Source organism: Meriones unguiculatus, chromosome 15, assembly GCF_030254825.1.
Source record: "Meriones unguiculatus strain TT.TT164.6M chromosome 15, Bangor_MerUng_6.1, whole genome shotgun sequence".
NCBI classification, from domain to species: domain Eukaryota; kingdom Metazoa; phylum Chordata; class Mammalia; order Rodentia; family Muridae; genus Meriones; species Meriones unguiculatus.
The window spans coordinates 73,095,815-73,113,603 of NC_083362.1; the positions used below are offsets into that span (position 1 = coordinate 73,095,815).

Here is a 17,789-nt window from a genome sequence, read left to right on the forward strand (position 1 = left end):
TTGCCTTTTATAAATGGAGAAAAGGGGAGACTGAGCAGCTTTTTCAGCCCGGGCTCCCATTACACATGTCTGGGACATCAATTGGGTGTCAGGGTGATGAAGGGATTCCATCCCCTTGGGGAATAGTTACCATTATGCTCAATCACAGAGAAATTTGCATGTGGAAGATTAACTTGGAGCATTGGAGAGAAGTAGAGGGAAAGCCAATTCTAAACCAACAGTCCTTCCACAACCAAGCTGTTGTAATACATGCCTGTAAGCCCAGCATTTGGGTGGCTGAGGCAGGAGAGTCCACAGTTCGAGTCAATCTAGGCTGCATGGTGAGACAAAGGATGGGTGCACTATGAGTGATTTCCCAACCTTGGAAGCATTGAATCACTTACACAAGAGATCCAAAAAAAGGCTGGAACATGGACTTGGCGTTGTAAAGTCTTATTACCTAGAGAGTTTGTGAATTACGATTATGCTTCCATATTATTAGCCAGCCCCACACCAAACAGCCCTCTATTCTATAGAAGATTAACTAAAAGGTACAAGTAGGAGTTGGGGTGATGGTTTTAGTTTTTCTCAGTATTTTAGTGTCTTGCCTGCATGCATATCTGTACAACACTTGCATGCCTAGTACCTTTGGAGGGCAGAAAAGGGAGTCACACCCCCTGGAACTGTGAGCCTCTGTGAGGCTCCAACCTGGCCTCTGGAAGAGCAGCCAGCACTCTTTAACTGCTGAGTCATCCCTCCAACCCAGGTAATGGCCTTTAAAAGCTCTTGTTCCCTAACACTCCCCAGAAATGGCAAGTACTTCAGATTTCCCCTGTGGTTGACCTGTAAAGCTCTGGCAGTGAGAACATGCCATTTTCATTTGCAGTTGATATATGGCACAGCACCTGTTTTCTCTCCTCCAGCTTGTGCCCTTAAGATGAGAAGCTAAGCCAGGCATGGTGGTGCAGGCCTTTAATTCCAGCAGAGGCGGGCAGATCTCTGTGAGTTCAAGGCCAGCCTGGTCTACAAAGCAAGTCCAGGACAGCCAAGGCTATAAAGAAACCCTGTCTCAAAAAACAAATAACAAAAAAAAAAAAAAAAAAAAAAAAAAAGAGACACTAACCCCAAAGTCCATAAGCCTCTTGGCTGGCAGTCCATATATCATTCCCCTTCTCCCATGAGCCCTGACTGTCCTTAATGTTTTGAGTTGAAATAAAGGGCTTAGGGCTTCTCCCTGTGGGTGACTCCAAAGAAAGGTCCTGTGTGATCAGGACTTCTGGACCGGGAATTCTGGCCAGTCAACTTCAAAAGGTAAGGTGCAAAGTGTGTGTGTACCTGTGTAGGATGTTGGAGTTACAGGTAGTTGTGAGCCACCCAATTTGAATTCAGGTCCTGTGTTAGAGCAACGAGCACTTTAACTTTGAGCCATCTCTCCAGCCCCCTTATTTTATTTTATTTTATTTTTCTCACAAATAGCCCAGACTGTCCTTGAACTTAAGGTCCTCCTGCTTCAGCATCCAGAATGCTGGAATTAATAACGTAAGGTATCATAACCAATTTTGGAGTCACCTATTTTTTCAGAGTAAGGATTTATCCCAGAGCACTGGCATACTCTGCTTATTTTATAGAGTAGGTGTTTCTGTCCTAACGCTCAGGAGCCTTCTTCTGAGACATTTATGGGTTGAATGTCATGAACACACAGCAAGCTTTGCTGATCTTGCCAGTGGGGTGAGGGTTTATTGTGCTTCTGCCGACTGTTCCCTGGACTTGGCAATGTCCCAGTGTGGCTTTGTAATGCACAGCTAAAGGTAGGTGCATCTGCCCTTGCCCAGGGCTGGGTGGTCTGTGGAAGGCTTGACAGGAGTGGGTACTAGATCTCAGTAATAGATATTACACTGGGGATGGGCAAGTCATGATGATTCTAAAGCCTGTGCTGTAAAAATGGGAAGAGTCACGCCAAAATGCTGAGAACCTCGCCATCAGAATAAAGTCTGGTTTCTACAAAACATTTGGCTTTTAGAAACAAGAATGTCCTTTGTCCTTCATTTCCCCATCAAGAATAGAAAAATAAATCATCATAGACCAGAGGTTAAAAATTAAATTTTCACATAGACGTGAGTAGACGTTTCCCTAGAGTGTATGAACCCAAGGCTTCTGGTTGGATCTTCAGTGCATGCACATTCCTGTATGCATGCACACACCTGTATGCATGCACACAGTTATTGCCGTTCAGTGACTATGATGTGCTCATCTGCACCCTTCTCGTGGCCTGGAACCCAGGAATCAGTGGGAGGATGCAGGATTCCAGGAGCACACACCTTGTAGGCCGGGCCAGGGCCTGTCTCCACAGGAGCTGTTTCAATAGGAATATTCGAGTGCTCCAGCTATCTTCTCTGTGAGTTTGTGAAGCTTTTTATATTTTTAGCTTTTAGTTAGTATTGTGTGTATACACGATGTGTGTGTACAGGTATGCACACGTGACAGCTTGTTTAGAGGTCAGAGGACAGCTTTATGGAATCAGCTTTCTCCTCCCATTCCCATATGGGTTCCAGAGATTGAACTCATGCCATTAGAATTTTGTGACTATGTTTTTTTTTTTTTTTTTTTTTTTTTTTTTTTTGAGGAAAAAAAAAAAACAACAAATGTTTTTGTGTGGCCTTGGCTGCCCTGGACTCACTTTGTAGACAAGGCTACCCTCAAACTCAGAGATCTGCCTGTCTCTGTCTCCCTGAGTGCTGGCATTAAAGGCATGTGCCACTACACCCAGCTCGATTTTTTTAAAGATTTATTTATTTATTATTTATACAGTATTCTGCCTGCATGTGTGCCTGCATGCCAGAAGAGCCCGCTGGCTCTGAGAGCACCAGATCTCATTCTAGATGGTTATGAGCCACCTTGTAGATGCTGGGAATTGAACTCAGGACCTTTGGAGGAGCAGCCAGTGCTCTTAACCTCTGAGCCATCTCTCCAGCCCGATTAGTTATTTTTTTAATGAGATTTTGTGTATCCCAGGTTAACCTAAAACTCATTATATAGCTGAAGATGACCCTGAACTTCCAGCCTCCCAGGCCTTTTTTAAACTTTTTTTTTGGGGGGAGGGGGGGAGGTGGGAGACAGGTTCTCACCAAGTTGCCTGGGCTAGCTTTGAACTAATGCTTCTGCAAAAACCCCTGGTAGCTGAAATGACAAGCCTGTGCCACCATGATTCTATCTCAAAATAACAAGAAGGCTGGGGCCAGATCAGAAGAAAGTAGCAAGTCCCTTGAAATGAGTTCCAGGCATCTTTGGTGCCACCATGTGGGCGCTGGGAACTGAACCCAGGTCCTCTGCAAGAGCAGCCAGTGCTCTGACTGCTGGGCCATCTCTCCAGCCCCTTTATTTTGGGTTTTGATACAGTCCATGCTTGTCCTCCTGCATGTGCCAAAGGCCTCATGTAGAACTCAGAGCAAAGCTTTTGGGAGTAGATTCTCTCCCTCCAACAAGGGCTTGAACTCAGGTCATCATCAGGTTTTCACAGCAAGCACTTCTCTCCACGGAGGTTCTGGTAATTCTCATCTCAACCATTTTACACGGTTCCCCAATTTATCACAAATGTCTGTGCTTATCCAATACCTACTTAACCAATTAAGTATCTAATCTAGGGTCACACATTATATGTGGATATTGAGTCCTTAGCTGCATTTTAATTTAACACATCCCCTTTTGGGGCCAGTAGGAGGATTTAAAGTCTTCAATGATTCAAGCTAATCCAAAGGAGTACTTCACATGCAGTTAGGACAGTGATCCATATATGTCACCTTGTACTAAAGGGACCTCGTGCCCACGGCATCTTGTTGCTTTGTGGCTTAAAGATCAATGACTAGTCCTGGACTTTCAAGATGTAAGTTTTACTATCATTCAGATATGGTGAAGCTAAAGGATCAGGAGGTAACTACCATCATGAAATTTGTCACTCAAGAGTTCCCTATAAGGGTGGTGTGGCGGGTGAGGGGTACCCTGCCAAATAGAACCACTCTGGGAAATGCTACGGTTGACAGGAAGTAAGGGGAAACCAGGACAATAATCTTTTTGCTGTTTCCATGGAAAAGACAGGCCATGTAGTATCTGGAGAGCATGGAGTGTCTCCAGATGTGATTATGGCAGACCAGGGCCTGTAGCATAGCAGTCTTGATGAAAGGGGTTAGAGTCTGAGGGAAGCATAAAGGTGTAGGCCTCTACTACTAGCACTCCAGATGGGGAGGCAAGAGGATCATGAGTTCAAGGCTAGTCTGAGTTAGATGAGAGACCCTATGTCAGAAAAACAAAACAAAGGGAATGGGGGTGGGAATATGGGCTCTGCGTTGGGAGCATTAGGAAGCCAGGATTTTTACAGATTTTTACAGATTGCTCTAGAAGAGCAATCCTCTCTAGGCCCCACAATGTCCCAGATGCAGAAACTAGTCAAGTTTGATGGTACATACCTATAATCCTAGCATTCAAGAGGCTGAGGAAGGAGAGTTGCCATGAATCCCAGGTGGTGGAAGTGGGGAACTAAACAAACAATCTTAAAAAGCTAACATTAATACAATTGCATTTTGTTGGATAATGTTTTCTTTTTCTTTTTACATTTGGCTGATATTTCTCTGTTTCCAAAAAAAAAAAAAAAAAAAAAAGTTGGGGCTGGAGAGATGGCTTAGTGATGGGAAAGGCTGGCTGCTCTTGCAGAGGACCTGGGTTTGATTCCCGGCATCCAAATGGAGGTTCACAACTGTAACCCTCGTTCTTAGAGATCCTCTGCCCTTCTCTGGCCTCTGTAGGTACTTCATACATATGGTACACAGACAAGCCCTATGGCACACACACACACATAAAAGTAATATTTTTCAAAAAACAGTGTTGTGGCTAGAGACGTGGCTTAGTGACAGGAGCACTCGCTCCTCTTGGAAAGGACTTGGGTTCAATTCTGGGCACCCCCATGGAGGCTCACAACCATCTGTAATTCTAGTCCCAGGGAAATGGGCACCTCTTCAGGCCTAGGCAAGCACTAGGCAAATACATGATGAACATACCTGCAAACAGAACTTTCATACACATAACAAAAATAAAAAATCTTTTTAAAAATGTTTGCCAGGTGTGGTGGTGCACACATTTAATTCTAGCGCCCAGGAGACACAGGGAAATGACTCTGTTAGTTTGATTCCAGCCTAGTCTATATAGGAAGTTCCAGACTAGCCAGAGTGAGATAGTGAGATCTGTCTCAAAAAAAAGTTTTGACTCAAGAGGCTGAGTTGGAAGGATGATGGGTGGTAAGCCAGCCAGAGGTATGTAGGCATGTAAGTATTTCCAAGTCAGTACTTCAAGTAAATGTAAAGTTTTCCCTTGGAAATTCAAAGCTTTGGCAAGTTTAGGTAAAACTAAATAAAGGGGCACAAGGGAGAACTTAAGGGGGACAGGGAATGAAAAAATGAAGCACAGAGGCAGATATTGTGAAAATACTATCATGAAATCCGTCACCAAGGTAAATTACATCACTAAACCATCAGCTGATACTGCTGCAGTTCAGGGACTCGACTTGCTCAGTGTGTGGGGTCCCAAATACCCTTGGTTTGTTTGTCGGGGGCTGAGGAGGAGAACCAGCAGCGGCAGCAGCAAAAAGTAGGAACGAAAAGGGCAGGTTTACAGAAAGCAAAGGAGGGCAGCAGGCCGAACAGTTGATTGGTGGGCAGAGTGGTGAGAAATAAAGTTAGGACTTGGCAGGTGTTATCCAGACTGGATGGAAAGCCACCAGATTTTGGGACAGATGCTGAACCCACTCCCCACCCCCATCAGGTATCTCCTGTTGCTACTGTTTTATTTCTAGAGTGAAGACCACATATATGTATGTGTGTGTATATATATATACACATATATACACACATATACACACATATATGTGTGTATGTGTATATATATACATACCCATGTGCAGCCCATGTGCTGTGGGTTGACATTTCTCCTTGACCTTTTTCTTTCTATAATACCTTAATGCCCGCTGAGCTTAATCAGATCTGTCACTTGAACATCCCCCTTGCTGATGATGCTGAGGAGCGAAGGGATAAGCCATCTATTTCTAGAACCCAAAGAGGTTTAGGATTAAAAAAGTTTTCAATTAGCTGGTCCTCCCATTGCACCTTCTTCAGGCCAGCTGGAAGACTCGTGCATCTTTGGGACCCTCTGAGAAGATTGGGGCTCCAGCTAATGCTTAGAACTGCTGAAATGGCCAATCTGCCATCTCACTAATCCCGTCTCCTCTCTGCTCCTCAAATCTGGTTTGGCTTTTAGAGACAGGATCTCAGCGCTGAGCATCCCCACAGATCCTACAAATCCCCCACGTGGCAGCCAGGGCCTCACCCTGCCCCGTGGGATCAGCTGGTGAGACTTTACCAGTTGCCCCAGAGCATCAGGTTGCTCAGCATCTGAAAGCACAGATCCTCTCCTGACCTCCCTGGCCATCCCGACTGGTTGGTGACAAATCACAACAAGGTAAGTGAACGCCAAACCCAAGCATTCTTAGAAAGCAGGGTGGGCACAGGGCAACAGGGACAGGTGATCTCCTGTGGGGCAGCGTGCTGGGGTTCGCCACCTTTGGATTTTGCTTGGAAAGGAAATTTGGAGGGCATTGAATCCCAGATCATGAGCTGGCCTTGACTATTCAATAGCCTGAGGAGAGGGAACAGATACGCTGGATGGAAAAAAGGTGTGCTTGGGTAGCACTGGGGGGGGGGGGGGTGTTTCTCACATACCCCTGGCAACTGCATTTGGGGATCAGTCATGTTATGGGACGTTTCAGGAACATTTTTCTGTGTTTCTCATAACACACAGAAAAGCCAGGTGTGGTGGTACACTAGGCAGGAGGAGTGCCAATCTGAGGCCAACCTGGGCTACATAATGAAACAAAAGTAGGGGGAAGAAGAGGAGGAAAGAAGAAAGGATCCAATTGTGGTAGAGTTGTTTGGTTTTGTTTGAGACAGAGTCTTACTATGTAACCGTGGCTACCCTGTAACTCAATGTAGACCAGGCTGTCTGAAATTTTCTGCAATCCTAGCTCTGCCTCTTAAGTGCTGAGATTGTAGGTAGGAGTCACCACACCCAGCATGACAGCATTTCAGAGGTAACCTGACAAGTGATGACACCAATGTTTAATCAGAAAAAGGCAAAACTTCATTAGAATATAGCTGATGAAGTTTACTGAACTGTTTGAAGCTTACCAAGAGAAACAGAACACACCAAAATATACACTGGGCCAGAAATGGTGCTGCACACCTTTGATCCCAGCATCTGGAATGCAGAGGCAGGTGGATTTCAGTGTAGTCTGCACAGTGAGTTTCAGCTCAGCCAGGGATACACAGTATGCTTGTGTAAGTAAGACTCCATTTGAATGGTGGGGAGCACTGGGCCTGGAGAAATGGCTCAGAAGCTATACATGCTTGCTGTGCTTCCAGAACACGTGAGTTTGGTTCCACGCACCCAGGTCAGGAGGTTTTAACTCCAGCTTCAAGAGACCCAAAACCCTCTTCTGGCCTCTACGGGCATCTGTACACATGTGGCACATATACTCATTAATAAAAACTAAGTATTTCTGAAGTGTGTACTACAGCGAAGTTCAAGCCGTCAGAGATCTGATTTGATCAAGCATAGCTGCGGGAGCGTGTGAGAGGAAATATCCGAGGGAGGAAGTCTTAGCAGTAGGCTCTGTGTCCAGAATGTCCTTAAGTTTATGTTTGATATCCTTGTACTTTCCCAGCCCTCCAACCTCTGACAGACATCCCAAGGGACAGACAACATGGCAGCCTGTGTGAAGACCAATAAATCCCATGTCATCTTTAAGAAGGTCTCTCGGGACAAGTCGGTAAGTGGTACAGAAGAGATTTTAAGAATAAATGATTGTAAGGATAATAGGAAGCAAACATTTTTTTGTCATTTATAAACATGATCAACATCCAGCTACCATGAAGCCTAGGGATGTGTCTGTGGGATGGACAATCAGTGAGAGAAGACCGAGGAACAATGGTGGATCCTACAACCCACCATCTCTCAGTCCCATTGTCCCACCCCAGCCTTGCTTCTCTTCCTTGCTAGATTGTGGGAATGTGTTACGTGTCACAGCACAGGCCAATCTGAAAGCACACTGAGGCTAGTGTACCTAGTAATTACACCATGGACAGTGTAGATACGCCTTGTTCTGCTAGCTGGGCTCTTTACGGTGCCTCACAAAGGAATCGGGCTTTTCACACATACCCTCTTCCTGCCTGCTCATCTGTGTCATCAATTCCATGGAGCCCTTGGGTTTTTGAGGTTATAGCTTTGGTGCCCTACATCTTTTCATTCTCCAACTCCTACTCCCACTGTGTCTGTCCAGTCCTTTTCATCCCTGCTTCCTACCGAAAAGAAACCACTTTGTGCCGGTTTCCCTGATCACTTATGATTCTCCCCATTACCACTGCTAATACTTAACAGACACTCCCCCCAACCCAATCCTCCACCCCCACTAATACCTAACAGACATCCATTGTCTAAGACCATGCCTCCTGAGACACACCTGGTCTCTAAACAGACATTGTTTGAAACAAGAAATTTACTTACTTCTTTTCTCCTTCCCTCCCTCCCTCCTTCTCTTCCTCCTTCCCTCTTTCCCTTTCTTCTTCTTCTTCTTCTTCTATAGTACTGGGAAATTGAACTTAGGTTAGGGCCTCATATATGCTGGGCTAGCACCCTACCACTGGAAAATATATAAATATGCAGATAGAGACAGATCTCCCCAGCTCTAATTTTACTTCTATTTTGAGACAAAATCTCATGAAGTTTTCCAGGCTGGCCTTGAACTTGGACTCATTCAGCCTTGGTCTCCTGAGAAACTAGGATCCCAGGCATGCACTGTCAGGCCCTACTTAGTTTTTTGCTAATGCAAGGGTCAGAGTGGAGGAGAATCCATCAATCCATGCTTTGTATAGTGAGATTTTCAATGGCAAGCCCTGTGTGCCCCTATCACGGGGTGCCTGACCTCTGCAGCCATTTCTCTGTTGTTCTCTCTTTTGTGATATCCTCAGGCTGGTGGTGAGCCCACCAGCTCACTGTGGTTCATGGTTTGAGGATAAAGTCCAACATAATGGGGCCATCCTGGGGAGAAGGGGCATGAGGTGATTGATTCTTAGGCAGGAAGCAGATGAGACCCCTTAGGGTCTCTTTTAAGGGTCAGGAAAGCTTTCGCAGGAGCTCTCAGGGAGACTTTCCCCTTACCTTCACTGGCTGGGTCTGAGTTACCCGCCTACACTATCCCAGTCACAAGCCAAGGGAATTAGATGCTCAGAATTGGATCAGACCACTCAAGAAACATTCCCTGAGCTGGAAGCAGCAGCACAGACCTCTGATTCCAGTACTCATGAGGATCCCAAGTTCGAGGCCAGCCGGAGCTACACAGAAAGCATTTGTCAGAGAGAAAGGAAAGGCATACAGGCTGACTAGGTGGCTGGTTTGCTTTAGAGATGGCTCAACAGTTCAGAACACTTGTTGCTTCTGCAGAGGACCAGGGTTCAGTTCCCAGCACCTACGTGATAACTAACAACCGTTTATAGCTCCAGTTTCAGGGCATCAGAGGCTTCTGCAGGCACCAAGCACACACGTAGTATACATACATGTGTTCATGTAAAACATTCATACACATCAAAATAAAGTGAATGAATCCTTAAAAAAAAAGTTAAAGACAGACAAGATTGGGGGAAGAAAGGAAGGGGAGGGGAGGAATCACCCATTAGGACAAGCCTCCTCTTAGCATTCTACCTCATGATGGATCTTGTGTATGACTGGCTATTTAGCCAGAAAGAAGGTGTGCTTAGCTGTGGGTGGGTTCCCATAAGTCTTTTGGTTTCACAGGGCCACCCTTCTCCACCTCTTCTCGTCCTTCCCATTCCTTTCCAGGGCAATAGAAGGGTGATCTCGCTCCCAGCTGAGCTCAGGACCACTTGGCCCTGGGTATGATTCATGATGTACCTCCATTGAGGAACTTAGTCCCATCCAGTCTGGACTGGATCTGCAGCCTCTCTGTCTCTCTTCGCCGGTATTTTCCAGAGTGTGAGAACAGGTCTTAGAGGGGCTTGATAGTACTCACCTTCAATCCCTATAGCCAGGAGGCAGAGAGAAGTGAATCTCTCTGAGTTTGAGGCCAGCCTGGTCTACATGGCAAGTTCCAGGACAACCAGGACTACAATACTTAGACCCTGTCTCATATAATAAAAGAAAAATGACTTAACATCCTGTACCTTAATAATGGCTATCAATAGCTCCCCTTAGCCTTTGTCCTCGCTCTCTCCCTCCCAGCCAAAGCTTAGGAGGAGAAAATGCTTCCCCATCCATCTCCCCATCTCCACCCTGGCCCTTCAGTGCTCCCTCTTCCCGACCATAAAGAGGATGCCTGGCCGGCTTTCGGTTGCTAATGGCCCCTCCATATTGCTTCTGGCAGGACCCAGATCTCAGTATCTACAGAAGACTGTGCTAATCTCATCTACCAGAGTTGTTTAGAGTTTGAAATGATCAGAGTGTCTAGAGTGGCACCTGGTTGTGCCAGGCAATATTCCTGAATCCTCAGACCTGGGTCCTAAAGACCTTTCCTGACTCAGCTTTTGTCCCCATTCTGCAAAGACCATTGCTGACTCCAGAAACATTCTGTTCACTTAGGCACCTTTCCATCTCTTTTACCCAGAGAACCACTCCTGCCCATTGTCCTGCCCCTGCCTCTGCTGCTGTTTCTGAATGCTCAGGTAGAGCCTCCTTCAAAGGCAGAGATTCCCTTGCTCCTTCCCTCCCATACCCTTTGCCTGCCTCTTCCCCAGCACTTACCTCAAACCAAGGTAACAACCTGGAGAGGTTTTGTCTCCACAGACCTGCAGTGCTCGGGAGGCTCCTAGAGCCCTGGAAGCCAGGAAGTGGGCTATGTGCTGGGATGAGGGTGCAGATCTCAAATGTTCCTGGGACACCAAAGGCTGAAACGTTAGGCATGTTGACTGATGCCTGTCATCCCAGCACGTGGGAGTCCAAAGCAGGAGGTTTGAAATCAGCCCAGGCTACACAGGGCTAACAGAATGAGACATTCTATCTAGAAATAACACAGGAGCAGCCAGAGCATGCTGGGATGCAGAGGAATTGCAGTACCAAAATGTGCTCTTGAAGCATGGCTTCCTCGGCTAGAGACATGGATGAAGAGCCTTCCTCGCTGTACAGACAGCAGGGCCAGAGAGGTTCAGCTATGATGGTACTATGACAGAGTTGCCATGGCCAGGGCCAAGGTGAGCGCAGAGGGGCCTGGAGCCCAGAGATAAAGATCAATCCTGTTGACCACCTTCAAGAACCTGGATGCTATTCCACAGGAGGAAGGAAACAGACACATCTATGAATTAGGAACACAGGTTAGAACAGAAATAAGTGTATTTGAGGAGAGTAAGATTCATGTTCTACCTTCCACTAACGTATAGGTTGGCCTGTCAGATTTACCTGGTTGCTTAAAGACCTAGGCTTGATGAGAAGAGGAGGAGAGAACAGACTGGAAAGAATTCCCACCATCCTTATGAATGGAAATAATTCCTTGGAGCCCATGTAAGGGTAGAAGACAGCATACTGCACTTGAAATGAGCCATTGTCACCACAGGGAGAGAGGGAAGCTACAGAGCATCTGTGGAGCCAAGTGACTCCTCTTTCAGAGACTAACAGAAAGGGCCTTCTATGCATGTGGCCCCAGGTTCTATTCCCAGCACTGAATAAGAGGAAGAGAAAAACACAGCTGGAAAGACTTTGGGGCAGCCTTGCTAGGCTACAGAGGAGGACTTTGCAGCCAGTCCTGAAGATACCTGATAAAACAGGGTCAGATGAAAGGGGAGGAGGTCCTCCCCAATCAGCAGACTTGGAAAGGGGCAGGGAGAAGATAAGGGAGGGAGGGAGAGTTTGGGAGGGAATGAGGGAACAGGATACAGCTGGGATACAGAGTTAATAAAATGTAACTAATAATAAAAAAATAAAAAATAAAAATAAATTTTAAAAAAAGGACTTTGGGGTTGTTGACTTCCAAAATGAATACTTTTGTTCTTCCTGCAGGTGACCATCTATCTGGGGAAGAGAGACTATATAGACCATATCAGCCGAGTAGAACCTGTAGGTAAGTTGAATTTGGAGGCAAATTTAATATTAGCTTTCCTTCAAGTCATCAGATCGATAGTTTCTCATGAAAAATTAGAAAGAGGAGGAGGAGAAGAAGAATCATCTCCAGTAGGGCATAGTGGTGTAGGCCTTTAATCCCATCACTCAGGAGGTGGCATCAGGTGGATCTCTGAGGATTCAAAGCCAACATGGTCTACATAGTGAGTTTCTGGATAGTCAGGAATACATAGAGAGAACTTACCTCAAAAAAGCAAACAAAAAGATGGATCTCAGGCTAGAGAGATGGCTCAGAGGTTAAGAGCACTAGCTGCTCTTACAGAGGACCCAAGTTCAGTTCCCAGCACCCCCATGGCAGCTCTGTTACTATCTGATAGAGTAACTATCTGTTACTCAATCTCCGGGGCATATGATATTTCCTTCTGGCCTCTGTGTACAGTACATGTAGGTGGTGTACATACATACATACATGCAGGCAAGCACCTCTATACATAAAACAAATCTGTTGTTATAGGTTAAAAAAAGTTCCAGCCATTTGATTTTTTAAAAAGATTTCTTTATTTTATGTATATGAGTGCTCTGTTTTCATGCATAACCATTATGGCTGTGAGCCACCATGTGGTTGCTGGGACTTGAACTCCAAACCTGAGAAGCACTGGAAGAGTAACTAGTGTTCTTAACTGCTGAGCCATCTCTCCAACCTCCCCAGCCATTCAATTTTACCAATGAAGATGCCAGAGCCAGATGCTGGGGTGAAAACCTGCTAACTCAGAGAGGCAGAGAAAGCACCCAGCTTACCTTCCTACTCAGCTCACATCTCAGAGGAAGAAGCCCAAGGCCAAAAGCCTGTTAGCTCACCCAGCAATCCAGGAGAAAAAAAGAGCCAAAAGCTGAAAACCAAGTAGCTGAAGTGCTTCTTCTTCTCTGTGCTGTCTTTAGTAATCTTCTCTCAAAGCACCACCCCCTTTTTACTTAATCCCTGTCAGCTGGTTACTTGCTCTGACTCTTGACCTAAGGTTAACTTTATTAAATCCTGTGTAGAGAAAGCTCCTGGATTAAAGATGTGTGCTAGGGTTGAGCCACACCATAATCACCTGTTTACAATAAACAAAAAAATTCTTGGGTTAAAGGTATGTGTTAGGGCTGAACCACACCAAACAAGAAACAGGTTTTTATCATTCACAGTCTCAGGGTTCACAATAGGATCAAATATCCTGCAACACAAATCTTTAAAAAATCAGTCTCAGGGGCTGGAGAGATGGCTCAGAGGTTAAGAGCACTGGCTGCTGTTCCAGAGGTCCAGAGTTTAGTTCCCAGCAACCATGTGGTGGCTCACAACCATCTGTTATGAGATCTGGTGCCCTCTGTGGCATGCAGGTGTACATGCAGACAGAACATTGTATACATAATAAATAAATAAATCTTTAAAAAAAATCCATCTCAGCCAGGTAGTGGTAACATACACCTTTAATCCCAGCAGTTGGGAGAGAGACGCAAGTGGATCTCTGAGTTTGAGCCTGCTATAGAACCAGCTTGCTCTATACAGGGAGTTCCAAGACAGCCAGGGCTACACAGAGAAACTTTGTCTTGGAAAAAAAAAAAAAACAATAAATAAATAGATATAGAAAAGTCAGTCTCACTAAAAATATAATCAAATAAGTACAAATTAAAGTGTCAGTGAGTGGCCACTGGTTGGCCAGAAACAATGTATTTTTACATTTGCTTATTTATTTATTTTCAGGGGGAGGATATATGTGTGGGGGTCAGAGGACAATTTTATGTAGTCAGTTCTCTTGCACCTTTGTGTGGTTCCAGGAATTGAACTCAGGTGCAGCAAGCATCTTTATGCACTAAGCCATCTTGCTGGTCCTTCAAAATAAATAATATAAATAATATAAATAAATAATATAAATAAATAAATGACTGATTTGTAGCTCAGAACCATTTGCCTAGTACAAGGCCCTGGGCTCAGTCTTCAGTACTAAAGGAAACAAATTCATCTCTCTGCTTCCTGACTGTACATGCAATATGGCCAGCTGCCTCAAACTCCTGTTTCCACATTTTCCCCAGCATGATAGACATACCCTCAAACTGATGCTAAGAAAGCACCAAAATTCTCAAATAAGGCTTTGAGCAAGGGAAGATTTCTAAAGTAAATGGGTTTAAGAAACCAGAGACAGCAGGAACTGTCTTAATCTTAAAACTTTAAATGCTTGGGTCTAAGGGAGGCAGTACCAGAAAACCACTGTCAATAGGTTCATACATGCTGCCACTTCCTATATCCCCAGAGCCACCCAGACTCTAGGAAACACCCAGGAATCCAGTTATATGTAGGAAAAGAAACTGTTCCTTGTGTATTTTTTTCCTAACACAAAATCAATACTTTTCAACCTTTCAAATGCAAAAAGAAAGAAGGTCAAAAGAACAGCAATGGCAATGGCTATGGCGATGACTGGGGATGCTGAGGAGCTGTGGGCTGCTGATGGGAGTGTGCAGTGCTGCAGCCACTGGGAAAGCAGCTTGGCAGTTTCTTTAAGAACTAAACATATCCTCACCATATGACCCAATAACAGCACTCCTGATTATTTACTGAGAAGTGAACCCTATTCATACAAAACCTTCCTTGGATGTGGTTGTTCATAGCAGCTCCAGAAACCAAAAAGAAATAAAATCTCTCTTCAGCATATGAATAATGCTAAACAAACTGTGGTATATCCATGCCATGGACTACCATTCAATGATAAAAGAGAACAAACAGCCAGTTCTTATGGCACACACCTGTAATCTCCGTGCTTGGGAGGCTGAGGCAGGAGGAATGAGAATCTGAGGTTAGCCTGGGTTGTATAGGAAAACCCTTTCAAAGAAAGAAAGAAAGAGAAAAAGAGAGAAGGAGAGAAAGAGAAAGGAAAGAAAGAAAAAAGAAAGAAAGAAAAGAAAAGAAAAAAAGAAAGAAAGAAAAAAAGAAAGGAAAGAAAGAGAGAGAGAGAGAGAAAGAAACAGAAAGAGAGAAAAGCAAAGAAATGTATCAAGTGTGAGCTATTGCTATATGCAACAGCTTATAGATCTCTAAGGTATTATGCTAGGTAAAAAGAGCAATCTCAGACGGGTGCACACTTCATGACTCACTTATACAACATTCTCAGGATGACAAAATCCTACAAACAGTGCTTTCCAGGAGCTGGGGATGATAGGAGCAGGAACGGGTGGTATAATAGAGCCCAAAGGAGGCCCTTCCAATGCCTAGACAGTTCTAAATCTAGACTGCGGTGGTCACACAGCTCTCCATCTGTGATACAGTACACACCCGTTGTGTGCTTGACCACCTCCTCATTTAGCTCTGTAAGTATGTAAGTTATAAGTACAGGATGCAACTGGGGATGAAGGCTATAGGAGCCCTCTGTACTAGCTTTGTAACTTCCTCTGGCTTGATAAGCATTTTCCTATCAAATGTTCGAAAGAAGTATGGGGGAAATTGGCAGTTTTAAGCACTGAGGATAAAACTGTCCTCAGTGGGTAGGCTGCTTGCTGCTAAGACTGACAACCTGAATTTTATCCCCAGAACTACATTTTAAAAATTACTATTCTTACCGGGTGGTGGTACACATGCCTTTAATTCTAGCATTTGGGGGGCAAAGGCAGGTGAATTTCAATGAGTGTGAGGCCAGCCTGGTCTGCCGAGTGAATTCCAGGACAGCCAAGGCTACACAGAGAAACCCTGTCTCAAAAAACAACAAAATATGATTCTTGCGCTGAAGAGGTGGCTTAGTGGTTAAGAGCAATGGGTGCTCTTCCAGAGGTCCTGAGTTCAATTCCCAGCAACCACATAATCGCCTGTAATGGGATCTGATTTCTTCTTCTGGTGTATGTGAAGACAAAGCACACATACACACATATAATTATGTGCGTGAATGTGCACATGAGCTCTCAGAAGACAAAGGACGTGTTAGATCCCCCGAAACTGGAGCTACAGACAGTTGTATGTTGCCACATGGTTGCTGGAAACCAAAACTGGGTCCTGAGCAAGAACAGCAAGTGCTCTTAACTGCTGCGCCATCTCTCCAACCCCTAAAACAAATAGTATTTTTGTTTTATTTGGTTTTTTGAGACAGGGTTTCTCTGGGTAGCCTTAGCTGTTCTGGACTCACTTTGTAGACCAGGCTGGCCTTGAGCTCAGAGATCTGCCTGTTTCTGCACTCTGAGTGCTGGGACTACGGGTGTGCACCATTGTGCCTGGCTCAAATACTATTCTTCAAAACAATAAAAAGCAAGCAAGCCAGTTGGTGAATCAGACCTAGAAAGAGGAGGCTTGCTTTATGGTCATCTCCAAGACTAGACTGGGCCACGTGAGACCCTGTCTCAACATACCACCTCCAAAATAAAAACAGAAGGCACCACGTTGCCCAGAGTTGTAAAGTCAGCTATCTGACTCTCCTGGTGTGATCTCACTGGATTTTCTCTTTTGGTTTAGATGGAGTTGTCCTAGTGGATCCCGAGCTTGTGAAAGGGAAGAAAGGTGAGCTGAGCCCCTTGCTGCTCCTCCTTGCAGAAAAGGCCTAGTCGCCTTGCTCTGTCTTCCTGGCAGTGAAGGTGATCTGCGGGTAGGAGGAAACCATGCCTGCTGAGAATAAACCCAGAGTTTATTCTTGTGCTTCCTTTCCAAGTTCTGCTCCATGGTATTGCAGTGTCCTTGAGATCTCTGGCAGTTGTGCTGTGTGTGGCAAGCCATTTGTTACTAATGACAGTTGCAAAACCTGAATTAGAACAGATTCAAGCTATGTTTATGATAATGTCGCTGACTCAGTTCCAGTCTAAATACGCCTTTGGAGTGGTTGCTACTGGCGACCACAAGGCATTGTTCTAATCCTTGGATGTACCCCCTGGAATATGTCAGGTGTGGGGGTGGCAACAGTGTCAGGGGTGAAAGGGGAGCACAGCAGGAATGGCAGAACGTAGCTCTCCTGTTTTCCCCACCTTCCTGGATGCTCTGCAGCTCTCTGGCTTGAACCCAACCAGTCCCTGCCCCTTACCACACAGGGATTCAGTTATCAGGGAAAACGACAGCTTAGTGGGCAGAAATCCAGGCCCACCGTGGGCACCTTTCTCAAGGACTCACCTCAAAGGAAGGCTGCACGAGTGGTGAGTGGTTTGTCTGAGTCAGCACTTAAGGGGCAGCTGGCCTCAGAACTGACCCAGAGAGAATTCTCCGCCGGAGCCAGGGCACTTGAGGTACCACTTCCGACCAACCTTACAATGGAGAGCTGTGTCCTTCCTGCCTTCAAAGCGCTTGAAGTGAACTTTCATACACTGGGCACAGGCTCCCTTTAATCAGACAAAATTTTGGGAAGTGGTGATTTAGAGAATGCTTAAATGTGCTCTAGAGCAATGTACAAAGACTCTCAACGAAACTTCCAGTCTTTGATTTTTGTCTCCGTGCCTGGTCTGGGCCTTTGGCTGCTCCCTCAGCCTCAGACATATGTCTCAGGCATAGGCCTGTTTTGCTTCCAGCACTGTTTGTCTGTCTCTCCAGACGTTCTTCCCTCTCTAGCCCAAGCAAGAAAGTTAGCAGCATTTCAGACATCCAACTCCAGATCCCCAAGCTGCCAGACCAGGAGGAGAGAGGGTGGGAGAGAGAAAACAGTAAGGCCGGGTGG

The 17,789-nt window shown here is 45.4% G+C and overlaps 1 protein-coding gene across 1 annotated transcript in view; it reads left to right on the forward strand.

Annotated features, from left to right (window-relative positions):
* Positions 1-6,214: 6,214 nt before the first annotated feature.
* The window catches only part of Sag (S-antigen visual arrestin), a 39,676-nt gene continuing 28,101 nt past the window's right edge, over positions 6,215-17,789 (forward strand). Inside the window, exons 1-4 of the mRNA XM_060368797.1 lie at positions 6,215-6,480; positions 7,742-7,846; positions 12,079-12,139; positions 16,607-16,651. Coding sequence (XP_060224780.1) covers positions 7,781-7,846; positions 12,079-12,139; positions 16,607-16,651 — 172 coding nt within the window. The 5' untranslated portion in view covers positions 6,215-6,480; positions 7,742-7,780. The remainder of the gene's footprint in view (positions 6,481-7,741; positions 7,847-12,078; positions 12,140-16,606; positions 16,652-17,789) is intronic.